The sequence below is a fragment of the Haliotis rufescens genome, unplaced genomic scaffold (assembly GCF_023055435.1).
Source record: "Haliotis rufescens isolate VD_foot unplaced genomic scaffold, xgHalRufe1.0.p SCAF_126, whole genome shotgun sequence".
NCBI lineage: Eukaryota > Metazoa > Mollusca > Gastropoda > Lepetellida > Haliotidae > Haliotis > Haliotis rufescens.
This window is the reverse complement of record NW_025963809.1, coordinates 403,753-423,040: the sequence shown is the minus strand read 5'-3', so window position 1 is coordinate 423,040 and position 19,288 is coordinate 403,753. Positions and strand designations below refer to the sequence as shown.

General features: G+C 52.9%; 1 protein-coding gene across 2 annotated transcripts in view; it reads left to right on the top strand.

Moving 5' to 3' along the window:
- LOC124121993 (tetraspanin-18-like) overlaps positions 1–18,185 on the top strand; it is a 34,169-nt gene extending 15,984 nt beyond the window's left edge. For both annotated transcript variants that reach the window (XM_046485135.2, XM_046485134.2), the window contains one exon: positions 16,700–18,185. In XM_046485135.2, the coding sequence (XP_046341091.1) occupies positions 16,700–16,768 (69 nt within the window). In that variant the 3' untranslated portion in view covers positions 16,769–18,185. The remainder of the gene's footprint in view (positions 1–16,699) is intronic.
- Positions 18,186–19,288: the final 1,103 nt, after the last annotated feature.

Here is a 19,288-nt window from a genome sequence, read left to right as displayed (position 1 = left end):
TCCATGCACTGTGACAGTAGCTCCGTGCAGTGTGACAGTTGCTCCGTCCAGTGTGACAGTAGCTCCGTCCAGTGTGACAGTAGCTCCGTTCAGTGTGACAGTAGCTCTTTGCACTGTGACAGTAGCTCCGTGCACCGTGACAGTCGCTTCGTGCAGTGTGACAGTAGCTCCATACACCGTGACAGTAGCTTCGTGCAGTGTGACAGTAGCTCCGTGCACCGTGACAGTAGCTCTGTCCACCATGGTCTAGGCTCTGTCGACCGTGACAGTAGCTCCGTGCACCGTGACAGTAGCTCCGTGCACAGTGTCAGTAGCTCCGTACACCGTGACAGTAGCCCGGTCCACCATGGTCTAGGCTCTGTGCACCGTGACAGTAGTTCCGTGCAGTGTGACAGTAACTCAATGTAGTGTGACAGTAGCTCCGTGCACAGTGATGGTAGTCCTGTGAAGTGTGACAGTAGCTCCGTGCACCGTGACAGTAGCCCGGTCCACCATGGTCTAGGCTCTGTGCACCGTGACAGTAGTTCCGTGCAGTGTGACAGTAACTCAATGAAGTGTGACAGTAGCTCCGTGCACAGTGATGGTAGTCCTGTGCAGTGTGACAGTAGCTCCATGCACTGTGGCAGTAGCTCCGTGCAGTGTGACAGTAACTCAATGTAGTGTGACAGTAGCTCCGTGCACAGTGATGGTAGTCCTGTGCAGTGTGACAGTAGCTTCGTGCACCGTGACAGTAGCTCCGTGCAGTGTGACATTAGCTCCGTCCAGTGTGACAGTAGCTCCGTGCAACGAGACAGTAGCTGCGTGCACAGTGACAGTAGCTTCGTGCAGTGTGACAGTAGCTCCGTGCAGTGTGACATTAGCTCCGTGCAGTGTGACAGTCGCTCTGTGTACCGTGACAGTAGCAGCGTTCACCGTGTCAGTTGCTCCGTACACCGTGTCAGTTGCTCCGTCCAGTGTGACAGTAGCTTCGTGCAGTGTGACAGTCGCTCTGTGTACCGTGACAGTAGCTCCGTACACCGTGTCAGTTGCTCCGTCCAGTGTGACAGTAGCTTCGTACACCGTGACAGTAGCAGCGTTCACCGTGTCAGTTGCTCCGTACACCGTGTCAGTTGCTCCGTCCAGTGTGACAGTAGCTTCGTGCAGTGTGACAGTAGCTCCGTACACCGTGTCAGTTGCTCCGTACACCGTGTCAGTTGCTCCGTCCAGTGTGACAGTAGCTTCGTGCAGTGTGACAGTCGCTCTGTGTACCGTGACAGTAGCTCTGTACACCGTGTCAGTTGCTCCGTCCAGTGTGACAATAGCTTTGTGCAGTGTGACAGTCGCTCTGTGTACCGTGTCAGTTGCTCCGTCCAGTGTAACAGTCGCTCTGTGTACCGTGACAGTAGCTCCGTACACCGTGTCAGTTGCTCCGTCCAGTGTGACAGTAGCTTCGTGCAGTGTGACAGTCGCTCTGTGTACCGTGACAGTAGCTTCGTGCAGTGTGACAGTAGCTCCGTACACCGTGTCAGTTGCTCCGTCCAGTGTGACAGTAGCTTCGTGCAGTGTGACAGTCACTCTGTGTACCGTGACAGTAGCCCCGTACACCGTGTCAGTTGTTCCGTCCAGTGTGACAGTAGCTTCGTGCAGTGTGACAGTCGCTCTGTGTACCATGACAGTAGCTTCGTGCAGTGTGACAGTAGCTCCGTACACCGTGTCAGTTGCTCCGTCCAGTGTGACAGTAGCTTCGTGCAGTGTGACAGTCGCTCTGTGTACCGTGACAGTAGCTCTGTACACCGTGTCCGTTGCTCCGTCCAGTGTGACAGTAGCTGCGTGCAGTGTGACAGTCGCTCTGTGTACCGTGACAGTAGCTCCGTACACCGTGTCAGTTGCTCCGTCCAGTGTGACAGTAGCTTCGTGCAGTGTGACAGTCGCTCTGTGTACCGTGACAGTAGCTCCGTACACCGTGTCAGTTGCTCCGTCCAGTGTGACAGTAGCTTCGTGCAGTGTGACAGTAGCTCCGTACACCGTGTCAGTTGCTCCGTCCAGTGTGACAGTAGCTTCGTGCAGTGTGACAGTCGCTCTGTGTACCGTGACAGTAGCTCTGTACACCGTGTCAGTTGCTCCGTCCAGTGTGACAGTAGCTTCGTACACCGTGACAGTAGCAGCGTTCACCGTGTCAGTTGCTCCGTACACCGTGTCAGTTGCTCCGTCCAGTGCGACAGTAGCTTCGTGCAGTGTGACAGTAGCTCCGTACACCGTGTCAGTAACTCCGTCCAGTGTGACAGTAGCTTCGTGCAGTGTGACAGTCGCTCTGTGTACCGTGACAGTAGCAGCGTTCACCGTGTCAGTTGCTCCGTACACCGTGTCAGTTGCTCCGTCCAGTGTGACAGTAGCTTCGTGCAGTGTGACAGTCGCTCTGTGTACCGTGACAGTAGCTCCGTACACCGTGTCAGTTGCTCCGTCCAGTGTGACAGTAGCTTCGTGCAGTGTGACAGTCGCTCTGTGTACCGTGACAGTAGCTTCGTGCAGTGTGACAGTAGCTCCGTACTCCGTGTCAGTTGCTCCGTCCAGTGTGACAGTAGCTTCGTGCAGTGTGACAGTCGCTCTGTGTACCGTGACAGTAGCTCTGTACGTCGTGTCCGTTGCTCCGTCCAGTGTGACAGTAGCTTCGTGCAGTGTGACAGTCGCTCTGTGTACCGTGACAGTAGCTCCGTACACCGTGTCAGTTGCTCCGTCCAGTGTGACAGTAGCTTCGTGCAGTGTGACAGTCGCTCTGTGTACCGTGACAGTAGCTCCGTACACCGTGTCAGTTGCTCCGTCCAGTGTGACAGTAGCTTCGTGCAGTGTAACAGTCGCTCTGTGTACCGTGACAGTAGCTCCGTACACCGTGTCAGTTGCTCCGTCCAGTGTGACAGTAGCTTCGTGCAGTGTGACAGTAGCTCCGTACACCGTGTCAGTAACTCCGTCCAGTGTGACAGTAGCTTCGTGCAGTGTGACAGTCGCTCTGTGTACCGTGACAGTAGCAGCGTTCACCGTGTCAGTTGCTCCGTACACCGTGTCAGTTGCTCCGTCCAGTGTGACAGTAGCTTCGTGCAGTGTGACAGTCGCTCTGTGTACCGTGACAGTAGCTCCGTACACCGTGTCAGTTGCTCCGTCCAGTGTGACAGTAGCTTCGTACACCGTGACAGTAGCAGCGTTCACCGTGTCAGTTGCTCCGTACACCGTGTCAGTTGCTCCGTCCAGTGTGACAGTAGCTTCGTGCAGTGTGACAGTAGCTCCGTACACCGTGTCAGTAACTCCGTCCAGTGTGACAGTAGCTTCGTGCAGTGTGACAGTCGCTCTGTGTACCGTGACAGTAGCAGCGTTCACCGTGTCAGTTGCTCCTTCCAGTGTGACAGTAGCTCTGTGCACTGTGATAGCAGCCCCGTGCAGTGTGACAGAACTCCGTACACCGTGTCAGTAACTCCGTGCACCGTGACAGTAGCTTCGTGCACCGTGATAGCAGCCCCGTGCAGTGTGACAGAACTCCGTGCAGTGTGACAGAAGCTCCATGCACTGTGACAGTAGCTCCGTGCACCGTGACAGTAGCTCCGACCAGTGTGACTGTAACTCCGCCCAGTGTGACAATAGCTCCGTCCAGTGTGACAGAAGCTCCATGGACTTTGACAGTAGCTCCGTGCACCGTGACAGTAGCTCCGTCCATTGTGACAGTAGCTCCGTCCAGTGTGACAGTAGCTCCGTCCAGTGTGACAGTAGCTCCGTCCAGTGTGACAGAAGCTCCATGCACTGTGACAGTAGCTCCGTGCACCGTGACAGTTGCTCCGTCCAGTGTGACAGTAGCTCCGTCCAGTGTGACAGAAGCTCCATGCAGTAGCCCGGTCCACCATGGTCTAGGCTCTGTGCACCGTGACAGTAGTTCCGTGCAGTGTGACAGTAACTCAATGTAGTATGACAGTAGCTCCGTGCACAGTGATGGTAGTCCTGTGCAGTGTGACAGTAGCTCCATGCACTGTGACAGTAGCTCCGTGCAGTGTGACAGTTGCTCCGTCCAGTGTGACAGTAGCTCCGTCCAGTGTGACAGTAGCTCCGTTCAGTGTGACAGTAGCTCTTTGCACTGTGACAGTAGCTCCGTGCACCGTGACAGTCGCTTCGTGCAGTGTGACAGTAGCTCCATACACCGTGACAGTAGCTTCGTGCAGTGTGACAGTAGCTCCGTGCACCGTGACAGTAGCTCTGTCCACCATGGTCTAGGCTCTGTCGACCGTGACAGTAGCTCCGTGCACCGTGACAGTAGCTCCGTGCACAGTGTCAGTAGCTCCGTACACCGTGACAGTAGCCCGGTCCACCATGGTCTAGGCTCTGTGCACCGTGACAGTAGTTCCGTGCAGTGTGACAGTAACTCAATGTAGTGTGACAGTAGCTCCGTGCACAGTGATGGTAGTCCTGTGAAGTGTGACAGTAGCTCCGTGCACCGTGACAGTAGCCCGGTCCACCATGGTCTAGGCTCTGTGCACCGTGACAGTAGTTCCGTGCAGTGTGACAGTAACTCAATGTAGTGTGACAGTAGCTCCGTGCACAGTGATGGTAGTCCTGTGCAGTGTGACAGTAGCTCCATGCACTGTGGCAGTAGCTCCGTGCAGTGTGACAGTAACTCAATGTAGTGTGACAGTAGCTCCGTGCACAGTGATGGTAGTCCTGTGCAGTGTGACAGTAGCTTCGTGCACCGTGACAGTAGCTCCGTGCAGTGTGACATTAGCTCCGTCCAGTGTGACAGTAGCTCCGTGCAACGAGACAGTAGCTGCGTGCACAGTGACAGTAGCTTCGTGCAGTGTGACAGTAGCTCCGTGCAGTGTGACATTAGCTCCGTGCAGTGTGACAGTCGCTCTGTGTACCGTGACAGTAGCAGCGTTCACCGTGTCAGTTGCTCCGTACACCGTGTCAGTTGCTCCGTCCAGTGTGACAGTAGCTTCGTGCAGTGTGACAGTCGCTCTGTGTACCGTGACAGTAGCTCCGTACACCGTGTCAGTTGCTCCGTCCAGTGTGACAGTAGCTTCGTACACCGTGACAGTAGCAGCGTTCACCGTGTCAGTTGCTCCGTACACCGTGTCAGTTGCTCCGTCCAGTGTGACAGTAGCTTCGTGCAGTGTGACAGTAGCTCTGTGTACCGTGACAGTAGCAGCGTTCACCGTGTCAGTTGCTCCTTCCAGTGTGACAGTAACTCTGTGCACTGTGATAGCAGCCCCGTGCAGTGTGACAGAACTCCGTACACCGTGTCAGTAACTCCGTGCACCGTGACAGTAGCTTCGTGCACCGTGATAGCAGCCCCGTGCAGTGTGACAGAACTCCGTGCAGTGTGACAGAAGCTCCATGCACTGTGACAGTAGCTCCGTGCACCGTGACAGTAGCTCCGACCAGTGTGACTGTAACTCCGCCCAGTGTGACAATAGCTCCGTCCAGTGTGACAGAAGCTCCATGGACTTTGACAGTAGCTCCGTGCACCGTGACAGTAGCTCCGTCCATTGTGACAGTAGCTCCGTCCAGTGTGACAGTAGCTCCGTCCAGTGTGACAGTAGCTCCGTCCAGTGTGACAGAAGCTCCATGCACTGTGACAGTAGCTCCGTGCACCGTGACAGTTGCTCCGTCCAGTGTGACAGTAGCTCCGTCCAGTGTGACAGAAGCTCCATGCAGTAGCCCGGTCCACCATGGTCTAGGCTCTGTGCACCGTGACAGTAGTTCCGTGCAGTGTGACAGTAACTCAATGTAGTATGACAGTAGCTCCGTGCACAGTGATGGTAGTCCTGTGCAGTGTGACAGTAGCTCCATGCACTGTGACAGTAGCTCCGTGCAGTGTGACAGTTGCTCCGTCCAGTGTGACAGTAGCTCCGTCCAGTGTGACAGTAGCTCCGTTCAGTGTGACAGTAGCTCTTTGCACTGTGACAGTAGCTCCGTGCACCGTGACAGTCGCTTCGTGCACTGTGACAGTAGCTCCATACACCGTGACAGTAGCTTCGTGCAGTGTGACAGTAGCTCCGTGCACCGTGACAGTAGCTCTGTCCACCATGGTCTAGGCTCTGTCGACCGTGACAGTAGCTCCGTGCACCGTGACAGTAGCTCCGTGCACAGTGTCAGTAGCTCCGTACACCGTGACAGTAGCCCGGTCCACCATGGTCTAGGCTCTGTGCACCGTGACAGTAGTTCCGTGCAGTGTGACAGTAACTCATTGTAGTGTGACAGTAGCTCCGTGCACAGTGATGGTAGTCCTGTGCAGTGTGACAGTTGCTCCGTGCACCGTGACAGTAGCCCGGTCCACCATGGTCTAGGCTCTGTGCACCGTGACAGTAGTTCCGTGCAGTGTGACAGTAACTCAATGTAGTGTGACAGTAGCTCCGTGCACAGTGATGGTAGTCCTGTGCAGTGTGACAGTAGCTCCATGCACTGTGGCAGTAGCTCCGTGCAGTGTGACAGTAACTCAATGTAGTGTGACAGTAGCTCCGTGCACAGTGATGGTAGTCCTGTGCAGTGTGACAGTAGCTTCGTGCACCGTGACAGTAGCTCCGTGTAGTGTGACATTAGCTCCGTCCAGTGTGACAGTAGCTCCGTGCAACGAGACAGTAGCTGCGTGCACAGTGACAGTAGCTTCGTGCAGTGTGACAGTAGCTCCGTGCAGTGTGACATTAGCTCCGTCCAGTGTGACAGAAGCTACGTACACCGTGACAGTAGCTGCGTGCACCGTGACAGTAGCTTCGTGCAGTGTGACAATTGCTCCGTCCAGTGTGACAGTAGCTCCGTGCACCGTGACAGTAGCTGCGTGCACCATGACAGTAGCTGCATGCACCGTGACAGTAGCTTCGTGCAGTGTGACAGTTGCTCCGTGCACCGTGACAGTAGCTTCGTGCAGTGTGACAGTAGCTCCGTACACCTTAACAGTAGCTCCGTGAAACGTGACAGTAGCTTCGTGCAGTGTGACAGTAGCTCCGTGCACCGTGACAGTAGCTGCGTGCACCGTGACAGTAGCTCCGTGCAGTGTGACAGTAGCTTCGTGCAGTGTGACAGTCGCTCTGTGTACCGTGACAGTAGCAGCGTTCACCGTGTCAGTTGCTCCGTACACCGTGTCAGTTGCTCCGTCCAGTGTGACAGTAGCTTCGTGCAGTGTGACAGTCGCTCTGTGTACCGTGACAGTAGCTCCGTACACCGTGTCAGTTGCTCCGTCCAGTGTGACAGTAGCTTCGTACACCGTGACAGTAGCAGCGTTCACCGTGTCAGTTGCTCCGTACACCGTGTCAGTTGCTCCGTCCAGTGTGACAGTAGCTTCGTGCAGTGTGACAGTAGCTCCGTACACCGTGTCAGTAACTCCGTCCAGTGTGACAGTAGCTTCGTGCAGTGTGACAGTCGCTCTGTGTACCGTGACAGTAGCAGCGTTCACCGTGTCAGTTGCTCCTTCCAGTGTGACAGTAGCTCTGTGCACTGTGATAGCAGCCCCGTGCAGTGTGACAGAACTCCGTACACCGTGTCAGTAACTCCGTGCACCGTGACAGTAGCTTCGTGCACCGTGATAGCAGCCCCGTGCAGTGTGACAGAACTCCGTGCAGTGTGACAGAAGCTCCATGCACTGTGACAGTAGCTCCGTGCACCGTGACAGTAGCTCCGACCAGTGTGACTGTAACTCCGCCCAGTGTGACAATAGCTCCGTCCAGTGTGACAGAAGCTCCATGGACTTTGACAGTAGCTCCGTGCACCGTGACAGTAGCTCCGTCCATTGTGACAGTAGCTCCGTCCAGTGTGACAGTAGCTCCGTCCAGTGTGACAGTAGCTCCGTCCAGTGTGACAGAAGCTCCATGCACTGTGACAGTAGCTCCGTGCACCGTGACAGTTGCTCCGTCCAGTGTGACAGTAGCTCCGTCCAGTGTGACAGAAGCTCCATGCAGTAGCCCGGTCCACCATGGTCTAGGCTCTGTGCACCGTGACAGTAGTTCCGTGCAGTGTGACAGTAACTCAATGTAGTATGACAGTAGCTCCGTGCACAGTGATGGTAGTCCTGTGCAGTGTGACAGTAGCTCCATGCACTGTGACAGTAGCTCCGTGCAGTGTGACAGTTGCTCCGTCCAGTGTGACAGTAGCTCCGTCCAGTGTGACAGTAGCTCCGTTCAGTGTGACAGTAGCTCTTTGCACTGTGACAGTAGCTCCGTGCACCGTGACAGTCGCTTCGTGCAGTGTGACAGTAGCTCCATACACCGTGACAGTAGCTTCGTGCAGTGTGACAGTAGCTCCGTGCACCGTGACAGTAGCTCTGTCCACCATGGTCTAGGCTCTGTCGACCGTGACAGTAGCTCCGTGCACCGTGACAGTAGCTCCGTGCACAGTGTCAGTAGCTCCGTACACCGTGACAGTAGCCCGGTCCACCATGGTCTAGGCTCTGTGCACCGTGACAGTAGTTCCGTGCAGTGTGACAGTAACTCAATGTAGTGTGACAGTAGCTCCGTGCACAGTGATGGTAGTCCTGTGAAGTGTGACAGTAGCTCCGTGCACCGTGACAGTAGCCCGGTCCACCATGGTCTAGGCTCTGTGCACCGTGACAGTAGTTCCGTGCAGTGTGACAGTAACTCAATGTAGTGTGACAGTAGCTCCGTGCACAGTGATGGTAGTCCTGTGCAGTGTGACAGTAGCTCCATGCACTGTGGCAGTAGCTCCGTGCAGTGTGACAGTAACTCAATGTAGTGTGACAGTAGCTCCGTGCACAGTGATGGTAGTCCTGTGCAGTGTGACAGTAGCTTCGTGCACCGTGACAGTAGCTCCGTGCAGTGTGACATTAGCTCCGTCCAGTGTGACAGTAGCTCCGTGCAACGAGACAGTAGCTGCGTGCACAGTGACAGTAGCTTCGTGCAGTGTGACAGTAGCTCCGTGCAGTGTGACATTAGCTCCGTGCAGTGTGACAGTCGCTCTGTGTACCGTGACAGTAGCAGCGTTCACCGTGTCAGTTGCTCCGTACACCGTGTCAGTTGCTCCGTCCAGTGTGACAGTAGCTTCGTGCAGTGTGACAGTCGCTCTGTGTACCGTGACAGTAGCTCCGTACACCGTGTCAGTTGCTCCGTCCAGTGTGACAGTAGCTTCGTACACCGTGACAGTAGCAGCGTTCACCGTGTCAGTTGCTCCGTACACCGTGTCAGTTGCTCCGTCCAGTGTGACAGTAGCTTCGTGCAGTGTGACAGTAGCTCTGTGTACCGTGACAGTAGCAGCGTTCACCGTGTCAGTTGCTCCTTCCAGTGTGACAGTAACTCTGTGCACTGTGATAGCAGCCCCGTGCAGTGTGACAGAACTCCGTACACCGTGTCAGTAACTCCGTGCACCGTGACAGTAGCTTCGTGCACCGTGATAGCAGCCCCGTGCAGTGTGACAGAACTCCGTGCAGTGTGACAGAAGCTCCATGCACTGTGACAGTAGCTCCGTGCACCGTGACAGTAGCTCCGACCAGTGTGACTGTAACTCCGCCCAGTGTGACAATAGCTCCGTCCAGTGTGACAGAAGCTCCATGGACTTTGACAGTAGCTCCGTGCACCGTGACAGTAGCTCCGTCCATTGTGACAGTAGCTCCGTCCAGTGTGACAGTAGCTCCGTCCAGTGTGACAGTAGCTCCGTCCAGTGTGACAGAAGCTCCATGCACTGTGACAGTAGCTCCGTGCACCGTGACAGTTGCTCCGTCCAGTGTGACAGTAGCTCCGTCCAGTGTGACAGAAGCTCCATGCAGTAGCCCGGTCCACCATGGTCTAGGCTCTGTGCACCGTGACAGTAGTTCCGTGCAGTGTGACAGTAACTCAATGTAGTATGACAGTAGCTCCGTGCACAGTGATGGTAGTCCTGTGCAGTGTGACAGTAGCTCCATGCACTGTGACAGTAGCTCCGTGCAGTGTGACAGTTGCTCCGTCCAGTGTGACAGTAGCTCCGTCCAGTGTGACAGTAGCTCCGTTCAGTGTGACAGTAGCTCTTTGCACTGTGACAGTAGCTCCGTGCACCGTGACAGTCGCTTCGTGCACTGTGACAGTAGCTCCATACACCGTGACAGTAGCTTCGTGCAGTGTGACAGTAGCTCCGTGCACCGTGACAGTAGCTCTGTCCACCATGGTCTAGGCTCTGTCGACCGTGACAGTAGCTCCGTGCACCGTGACAGTAGCTCCGTGCACAGTGTCAGTAGCTCCGTACACCGTGACAGTAGCCCGGTCCACCATGGTCTAGGCTCTGTGCACCGTGACAGTAGTTCCGTGCAGTGTGACAGTAACTCATTGTAGTGTGACAGTAGCTCCGTGCACAGTGATGGTAGTCCTGTGCAGTGTGACAGTTGCTCCGTGCACCGTGACAGTAGCCCGGTCCACCATGGTCTAGGCTCTGTGCACCGTGACAGTAGTTCCGTGCAGTGTGACAGTAACTCAATGTAGTGTGACAGTAGCTCCGTGCACAGTGATGGTAGTCCTGTGCAGTGTGACAGTAGCTCCATGCACTGTGGCAGTAGCTCCGTGCAGTGTGACAGTAACTCAATGTAGTGTGACAGTAGCTCCGTGCACAGTGATGGTAGTCCTGTGCAGTGTGACAGTAGCTTCGTGCACCGTGACAGTAGCTCCGTGTAGTGTGACATTAGCTCCGTCCAGTGTGACAGTAGCTCCGTGCAACGAGACAGTAGCTGCGTGCACAGTGACAGTAGCTTCGTGCAGTGTGACAGTAGCTCCGTGCAGTGTGACATTAGCTCCGTCCAGTGTGACAGAAGCTACGTACACCGTGACAGTAGCTGCGTGCACCGTGACAGTAGCTTCGTGCAGTGTGACAATTGCTCCGTCCAGTGTGACAGTAGCTCCGTGCACCGTGACAGTAGCTGCGTGCACCATGACAGTAGCTGCATGCACCGTGACAGTAGCTTCGTGCAGTGTGACAGTTGCTCCGTGCACCGTGACAGTAGCTTCGTGCAGTGTGACAGTAGCTCCGTACACCTTAACAGTAGCTCCGTGAAACGTGACAGTAGCTTCGTGCAGTGTGACAGTAGCTCCGTGCACCGTGACAGTAGCTGCGTGCACCGTGACAGTAGCTCCGTGCAGTGTGACAGTAGCTTCGTGCAGTGTGACAGTCGCTCTGTGTACCGTGACAGTAGCAGCGTTCACCGTGTCAGTTGCTCCGTACACCGTGTCAGTTGCTCCGTCCAGTGTGACAGTAGCTTCGTGCAGTGTGACAGTCGCTCTGTGTACCGTGACAGTAGCTCCGTACACCGTGTCAGTTGCTCCGTCCAGTGTGACAGTAGCTTCGTACACCGTGACAGTAGCAGCGTTCACCGTGTCAGTTGCTCCGTACACCGTGTCAGTTGCTCCGTCCAGTGTGACAGTAGCTTCGTGCAGTGTGACAGTAGCTCCGTACACCGTGTCAGTAACTCCGTCCAGTGTGACAGTAGCTTCGTGCAGTGTGACAGTCGCTCTGTGTACCGTGACAGTAGCAGCGTTCACCGTGTCAGTTGCTCCTTCCAGTGTGACAGTAGCTCTGTGCACTGTGATAGCAGCCCCGTGCAGTGTGACAGAACTCCGTACACCGTGTCAGTAACTCCGTGCACCGTGACAGTAGCTTCGTGCACCGTGATAGCAGCCCCGTGCAGTGTGACAGAACTCCGTGCAGTGTGACAGAAGCTCCATGCACTGTGACAGTAGCTCCGTGCACCGTGACAGTAGCTCCGACCAGTGTGACTGTAACTCCGCCCAGTGTGACAATAGCTCCGTCCAGTGTGACAGAAGCTCCATGGACTTTGACAGTAGCTCCGTGCACCGTGACAGTAGCTCCGTCCATTGTGACAGTAGCTCCGTCCAGTGTGACAGTAGCTCCGTCCAGTGTGACAGTAGCTCCGTCCAGTGTGACAGAAGCTCCATGCACTGTGACAGTAGCTCCGTGCACCGTGACAGTTGCTCCGTCCAGTGTGACAGTAGCTCCGTCCAGTGTGACAGAAGCTCCATGCAGTAGCCCGGTCCACCATGGTCTAGGCTCTGTGCACCGTGACAGTAGTTCCGTGCAGTGTGACAGTAACTCAATGTAGTATGACAGTAGCTCCGTGCACAGTGATGGTAGTCCTGTGCAGTGTGACAGTAGCTCCATGCACTGTGACAGTAGCTCCGTGCAGTGTGACAGTTGCTCCGTCCAGTGTGACAGTAGCTCCGTCCAGTGTGACAGTAGCTCCGTTCAGTGTGACAGTAGCTCTTTGCACTGTGACAGTAGCTCCGTGCACCGTGACAGTCGCTTCGTGCAGTGTGACAGTAGCTCCATACACCGTGACAGTAGCTTCGTGCAGTGTGACAGTAGCTCCGTGCACCGTGACAGTAGCTCTGTCCACCATGGTCTAGGCTCTGTCGACCGTGACAGTAGCTCCGTGCACCGTGACAGTAGCTCCGTGCACAGTGTCAGTAGCTCCGTACACCGTGACAGTAGCCCGGTCCACCATGGTCTAGGCTCTGTGCACCGTGACAGTAGTTCCGTGCAGTGTGACAGTAACTCAATGTAGTGTGACAGTAGCTCCGTGCACAGTGATGGTAGTCCTGTGAAGTGTGACAGTAGCTCCGTGCACCGTGACAGTAGCCCGGTCCACCATGGTCTAGGCTCTGTGCACCGTGACAGTAGTTCCGTGCAGTGTGACAGTAACTCAATGTAGTGTGACAGTAGCTCCGTGCACAGTGATGGTAGTCCTGTGCAGTGTGACAGTAGCTCCATGCACTGTGGCAGTAGCTCCGTGCAGTGTGACAGTAACTCAATGTAGTGTGACAGTAGCTCCGTGTACAGTGATGGTAGTCCTGTGCAGTGTGACAGTAGCTTCGTGCACCGTGACAGTAGCTCCGTGCAGTGTGACATTAGCTCCGTCCAGTGTGACAGTAGCTCCGTGCAACGAGACAGTAGCTGCGTGCACAGTGACAGTAGCTTCGTGCAGTGTGACAGTAGCTCCGTGCAGTGTGACATTAGCTCCGTGCAGTGTGACAGTCGCTCTGTGTACCGTGACAGTAGCAGCGTTCACCGTGTCAGTTGCTCCGTACACCGTGTCAGTTGCTCCGTCCAGTGTGACAGTAGCTTCGTGCAGTGTGACAGTCGCTCTGTGTACCGTGACAGTAGCTCCGTACACCGTGTCAGTTGCTCCGTCCAGTGTGACAGTAGCTTCGTACACCGTGACAGTAGCAGCGTTCACCGTGTCAGTTGCTCCGTACACCGTGTCAGTTGCTCCGTCCAGTGTGACAGTAGCTTCGTGCAGTGTGACAGTAGCTCTGTGTACCGTGACAGTAGCAGCGTTCACCGTGTCAGTTGCTCCTTCCAGTGTGACAGTAACTCTGTGCACTGTGATAGCAGCCCCGTGCAGTGTGACAGAACTCCGTACACCGTGTCAGTAACTCCGTGCACCGTGACAGTAGCTTCGTGCACCGTGATAGCAGCCCCGTGCAGTGTGACAGAACTCCGTGCAGTGTGACAGAAGCTCCATGCACTGTGACAGTAGCTCCGTGCACCGTGACAGTAGCTCCGACCAGTGTGACTGTAACTCCGCCCAGTGTGACAATAGCTCCGTCCAGTGTGACAGAAGCTCCATGGACTTTGACAGTAGCTCCGTGCACCGTGACAGTAGCTCCGTCCATTGTGACAGTAGCTCCGTCCAGTGTGACAGTAGCTCCGTCCAGTGTGACAGTAGCTCCGTCCAGTGTGACAGAAGCTCCATGCACTGTGACAGTAGCTCCGTGCACCGTGACAGTTGCTCCGTCCAGTGTGACAGTAGCTCCGTCCAGTGTGACAGAAGCTCCATGCAGTAGCCCGGTCCACCATGGTCTAGGCTCTGTGCACCGTGACAGTAGTTCCGTGCAGTGTGACAGTAACTCAATGTAGTATGACAGTAGCTCCGTGCACAGTGATGGTAGTCCTGTGCAGTGTGACAGTAGCTCCATGCACTGTGACAGTAGCTCCGTGCAGTGTGACAGTTGCTCCGTCCAGTGTGACAGTAGCTCCGTCCAGTGTGACAGTAGCTCCGTTCAGTGTGACAGTAGCTCTTTGCACTGTGACAGTAGCTCCGTGCACCGTGACAGTCGCTTCGTGCACTGTGACAGTAGCTCCATACACCGTGACAGTAGCTTCGTGCAGTGTGACAGTAGCTCCGTGCACCGTGACAGTAGCTCTGTCCACCATGGTCTAGGCTCTGTCGACCGTGACAGTAGCTCCGTGCACCGTGACAGTAGCTCCGTGCACAGTGTCAGTAGCTCCGTACACCGTGACAGTAGCCCGGTCCACCATGGTCTAGGCTCTGTGCACCGTGACAGTAGTTCCGTGCAGTGTGACAGTAACTCATTGTAGTGTGACAGTAGCTCCGTGCACAGTGATGGTAGTCCTGTGCAGTGTGACAGTTGCTCCGTGCACCGTGACAGTAGCCCGGTCCACCATGGTCTAGGCTCTGTGCACCGTGACAGTAGTTCCGTGCAGTGTGACAGTAACTCAATGTAGTGTGACAGTAGCTCCGTGCACAGTGATGGTAGTCCTGTGCAGTGTGACAGTAGCTCCATGCACTGTGGCAGTAGCTCCGTGCAGTGTGACAGTAACTCAATGTAGTGTGACAGTAGCTCCGTGCACAGTGATGGTAGTCCTGTGCAGTGTGACAGTAGCTTCGTGCACCGTGACAGTAGCTCCGTGTAGTGTGACATTAGCTCCGTCCAGTGTGACAGTAGCTCCGTGCAACGAGACAGTAGCTGCGTGCACAGTGACAGTAGCTTCGTGCAGTGTGACAGTAGCTCCGTGCAGTGTGACATTAGCTCCGTCCAGTGTGACAGAAGCTACGTACACCGTGACAGTAGCTGCGTGCACCGTGACAGTAGCTTCGTGCAGTGTGACAATTGCTCCGTCCAGTGTGACAGTAGCTCCGTGCACCGTGACAGTAGCTGCGTGCACCATGACAGTAGCTGCATGCACCGTGACAGTAGCTTCGTGCAGTGTGACAGTTGCTCCGTGCACCGTGACAGTAGCTTCGTGCAGTGTGACAGTAGCTCCGTACACCTTAACAGTAGCTCCGTGAAACGTGACAGTAGCTTCGTGCAGTGTGACAGTAGCTCCGTGCACCGTGACAGTAGCTGCGTGCACCGTGACAGTAGCTCCGTGCAGTGTGACATTAGCTCCGTGCAGTGTGACAGTAGCTCCGTGCACCGTGACAGTAGCTCCGTCAACCATGGTCTAGACTCTGTCGATCGTGACAGTAGCTCCGTACACCGTGAAAGTAGCTTCGTGTTATGTGACAGTAGCTCCGTGCACAGCGTCAGTAGCTCGGTCCACCATGGTCTAGCCTCTATGCACCGTGACAGTAGTTCCGTGCAATGTGACAGTAACTCAGTGTAGTGTGACAGTAGCTCCGTGCACAGTAATTGTAGTCCTGTGCAGTGTGACAGTAGCTCCGTGCACTGTGCCAGTAGCTCCGTCCAGTGTGACAGTAACTCAGTGTAGTGTGTCAGTAGCTCCGTGCACAGTGATGGTAGTCCCACGCAGTGTGACAGTAGCTCTGTGCACCGTGACAGTAGTTCCGTGCAATGTGACAGTAGCTCCGTGCACAGTGTCAGTAACTCCGTGCACCGTGACAGTAGCTCGGTCCACCATGGTCTAGGCTCTATACACCGTGACAGTAGTTCCGTGCAGTGTGACAGAAACTCAGTGTAGTGTGACAGTAGCTCCGTGCACAGTGATGGTAGTCCTGTGCAGTGTGACAGTAGCTCTGTGCACCGTGACAGTAGTTCCGTGCAGTGTGACAGTAACTCAATGAAGTGTGACAGTAGCTCCGTGTACAGTGATGGTAGTCCCGCGCAGTGTGACAGTAGCTCTGTGCACCGTGACAGTAGTTCCGTGCAATGTGACAGTAGCTCCGTGCAAAGTGTCAGTAACTCCGTGCACCGTGACAGTAGCTCGGTCCACCATGGTCTAGGCTCTATACACCGTGACAGTAGTTCCGCGCAGTATGACAGTAGCTCCATGCACTGTGCCAGTAGCTCCGTCCAGTGTGACAGTCACTCAATGTAGTGTGTCAGAAGCTCCGCGCACAGTGATGGTAGTCCCGTGCAGTGTGACAGTAGCTCTGTGCACCGTGACAGTAGTTCCGTGCAGTGTGACAGTAACTCAATGAAGTGTGACAGTAGCTCCGTGTACAGTGATGGTAGTCCCGCGCAGTGTGACAGTAGCTCTGTGCACCGTGACAGTAGTTCCGTGCAATGTGACAGTAGCTCGTGCACAGTGTCAGTAACTCCGTGCACCGTGACAGTAGCTCGGTCCACCATGGTCTAGGCTCTATGCACCATGACAGTAGTTCCGTGCAGTGTGACAGTAACTCAGTGTAGTGTGACAGTAGCTCCGTGCACTGTGATGGTAGTCCCGTGCAGTGTAACAGTAGCTCCGTGCACTGTGCCAGTAGCTCCCCCCAGTGTGACAGTAACTCTGTGTAGTGTAACAGTAGCTCCGTGCACAGTGACAGTAGCTGCGTGCACAGTGATGGTAGTCCCGCGCAGTGTGACAGTAGCTCTGGGCACCGTGACAGTAGTTCCGTGCAGTGTGACATTACCTACCTCCACCGTGGTCTAGGCTCCGTGCACCCTGACATGGGCTCTGGGCACCGTGACGGAATGCATGTACCGTGTTTTGTTGTTTTCTCCAACGCAAGCACCGCATTTTGTTGTCTACAATGTACGTAGCTTGTTTATGTTCTTTTCAGATAGTGCAAGTGATATTCGCAATCGTGTTGACCAAAGACATAGGAGACAAGAAGATCTCCCCCATATAGACCCCCTTATACGCAAGAGGGGGCACTACACGGAAAGGCACGAATTGGCCACCGATGCCAACAATTATGTGTGATAAAACGCTATTTGCCAAGACCCCCTTGGAATGAACGGATATTCAACGGCTAACTGTAAATACAACAAAGTTATAATTTTCTAAAGAGAGCATGGTATTATTATGATTCGTCCACATGTGTCACTCAGGGTTTATTTTGTGAACATTTACATATCCACTGGTTGGCATGTTTAATTTCGAGTGGATCCTAACAGGTTTATATTGAAATCCAGTAACTTTGCGTTGTGATGTCAGCTAAGACACCTGTTATTTAGGACGACCGTAATCAAGGACAAGACTATTTATGATACCCCTTAATTCGGACGCCAATTATTCAAATTAATCGTATCTTAGAGTCATGTTATTACAAATGAACTTAAAGAAAAAATTAACACACTTTTCCCATACAATCTCATTTCGTCTGTTCATATAATTAACAGATTTCAACACCATAAACTGTAAAATTAAGAGGTTAATAAGAACAGTAAATGCGCATAAATGTACGTGTTTTAATTGAAATAAAATCAAACCAAATTTCAAGGACATTGGTGTGGCTAGCAGATTTGCGAACGCAATATTTAACAAATGTTATATTTTGGATAACATTTTGTCAGTAAAGTACAAAGTACTTCTTTGGGTTGGCACCTGATCGCCAGCACACAAAGTTACTGATCTAACCCACTCGGCCACCGAGGCTTCCACAAAATAGAAGTCGGACAAATGGTAGTCTAGAACATTTACTTTGTGTACCCCTCTGACAAGTGTTAACATCTAACCCACTCAGCCACCGAGGCTTCCACAAAATAGAAGTCGGACAAATGGTAGTCTAGAACATTTACTTTGTGTACCCCTCTGACAAGTGTTAAATCTCACGGCTCCCAGGGCCTAGAAGTCGGACAACTTGTAGTCTAGAACATTTACTTTGTGTACCCCTCTGACAAGTGTTAAATCTCACGGCTCCCAGGGCCTAGAAGTCGGACAACTTGTAGTCTAAAACATTTACTTTGTGTACCCCTCTGACAAGTGTTAAATCTCACGGCTCCCAGGGCCTGGAAGTCGGACAACTTGTAGTCTAGAACATTTACTTTGTGTACCCCTCTGACAAGTGTTAATTGGCACGGCTCCCAGGGCCTAGAAGTCGGACAACTTGTAGTCTAGAACATTTACTTTGTGTACCCCTCTGACAAGTGTTAAATCTCACGGCTCCCAGGGCCGAAGCATCTGTTACATTTGACCACTTTCTGAAAAGCAGTGTGTATTCAGGACACACTATCGTTGTTAACTAGCAGTCTTTACACAACCTCGCCATGTTTGTGTGTTTCGCAAATAAAAGAAATAAGAGTTTATATGCTGTTTGATCATCACTAGTTTGTTTGTTTGTTTGTTTCATGTATTCCCATCCCAAGTACCAAGTTGTCCGCCTCCCCATTGGTCTCGGTGACTAAGGCTGGCACCTCCGAATCTGTTGACTGATGTAACACACATGTAAACATACACTTACTAACACACATGTAAACATACACTTACGAACACACGTGTAAACATACACTAACACACATGTAAATATACACCTCTAAACACACTTACAAACACACGTGCAAAAGCGAAAAATGCACTTTGGAGCAAACGTAAACACATACTTACGAGTACAAACTCACGCGCAAACTGACATCACACAGTTATACACGTGCAAGGCTGTGAACACACGTGTAAACATGTACAAACTGACTCACGAAAACAAACGAACAAACTTAACGCTCTCACAAACGTACATTCAAACACAGAGCCATAGAAAGATGCACATACACGTGGTCCATTTATATCTATACTGAGGGGGAAAAGAAACTATACATCTCAGTTGATGTTATCATGTGTTTGATTTTCATTTGAAAATATCGTCAGTTGGCGATATTATTTCCAAAACATGGACGGTACATTCGCTAAGTCAGCACTCAAACAAAACCTCTATGTTGTTATATTTTGTAAAACATAATTTGATTTAAAACTTTTAAACATAATAAAAGAAAGTCGCCTAACACACACCTGTTGATGGGCATGTTTGACGTGTTATCTTTAAAAATCAATAAATATGCTGACAAAGTAGACACAATTTATGGATAAAAACTTCTTTAATACTGTAATGTTATCAAATTCTGAGTAATGCCTATCAAAAAAGTAAATTTACCCTTTTCGGCACAAATTTACAAAATGTCAAACATGGTAGGGGTCGCGTGGGATCAAATTCATTGTTTACCCATCTTCGTTGAACCAATATATGTTTACAAAAAAAAAATCCAACCACAGATTTTTACTGTCGCAGGAATGAGTGATGGTTAAATGGAGACAGCCAACGTGAACAACAGTTCTTTCAATGTTCAGTTACACGAAAGAACCAACTCGGTATACTTTCTTTTTCCCCTCAGTGTTTGGACAACCATTGGACAACCATGACAAATGTCCAAGGAAT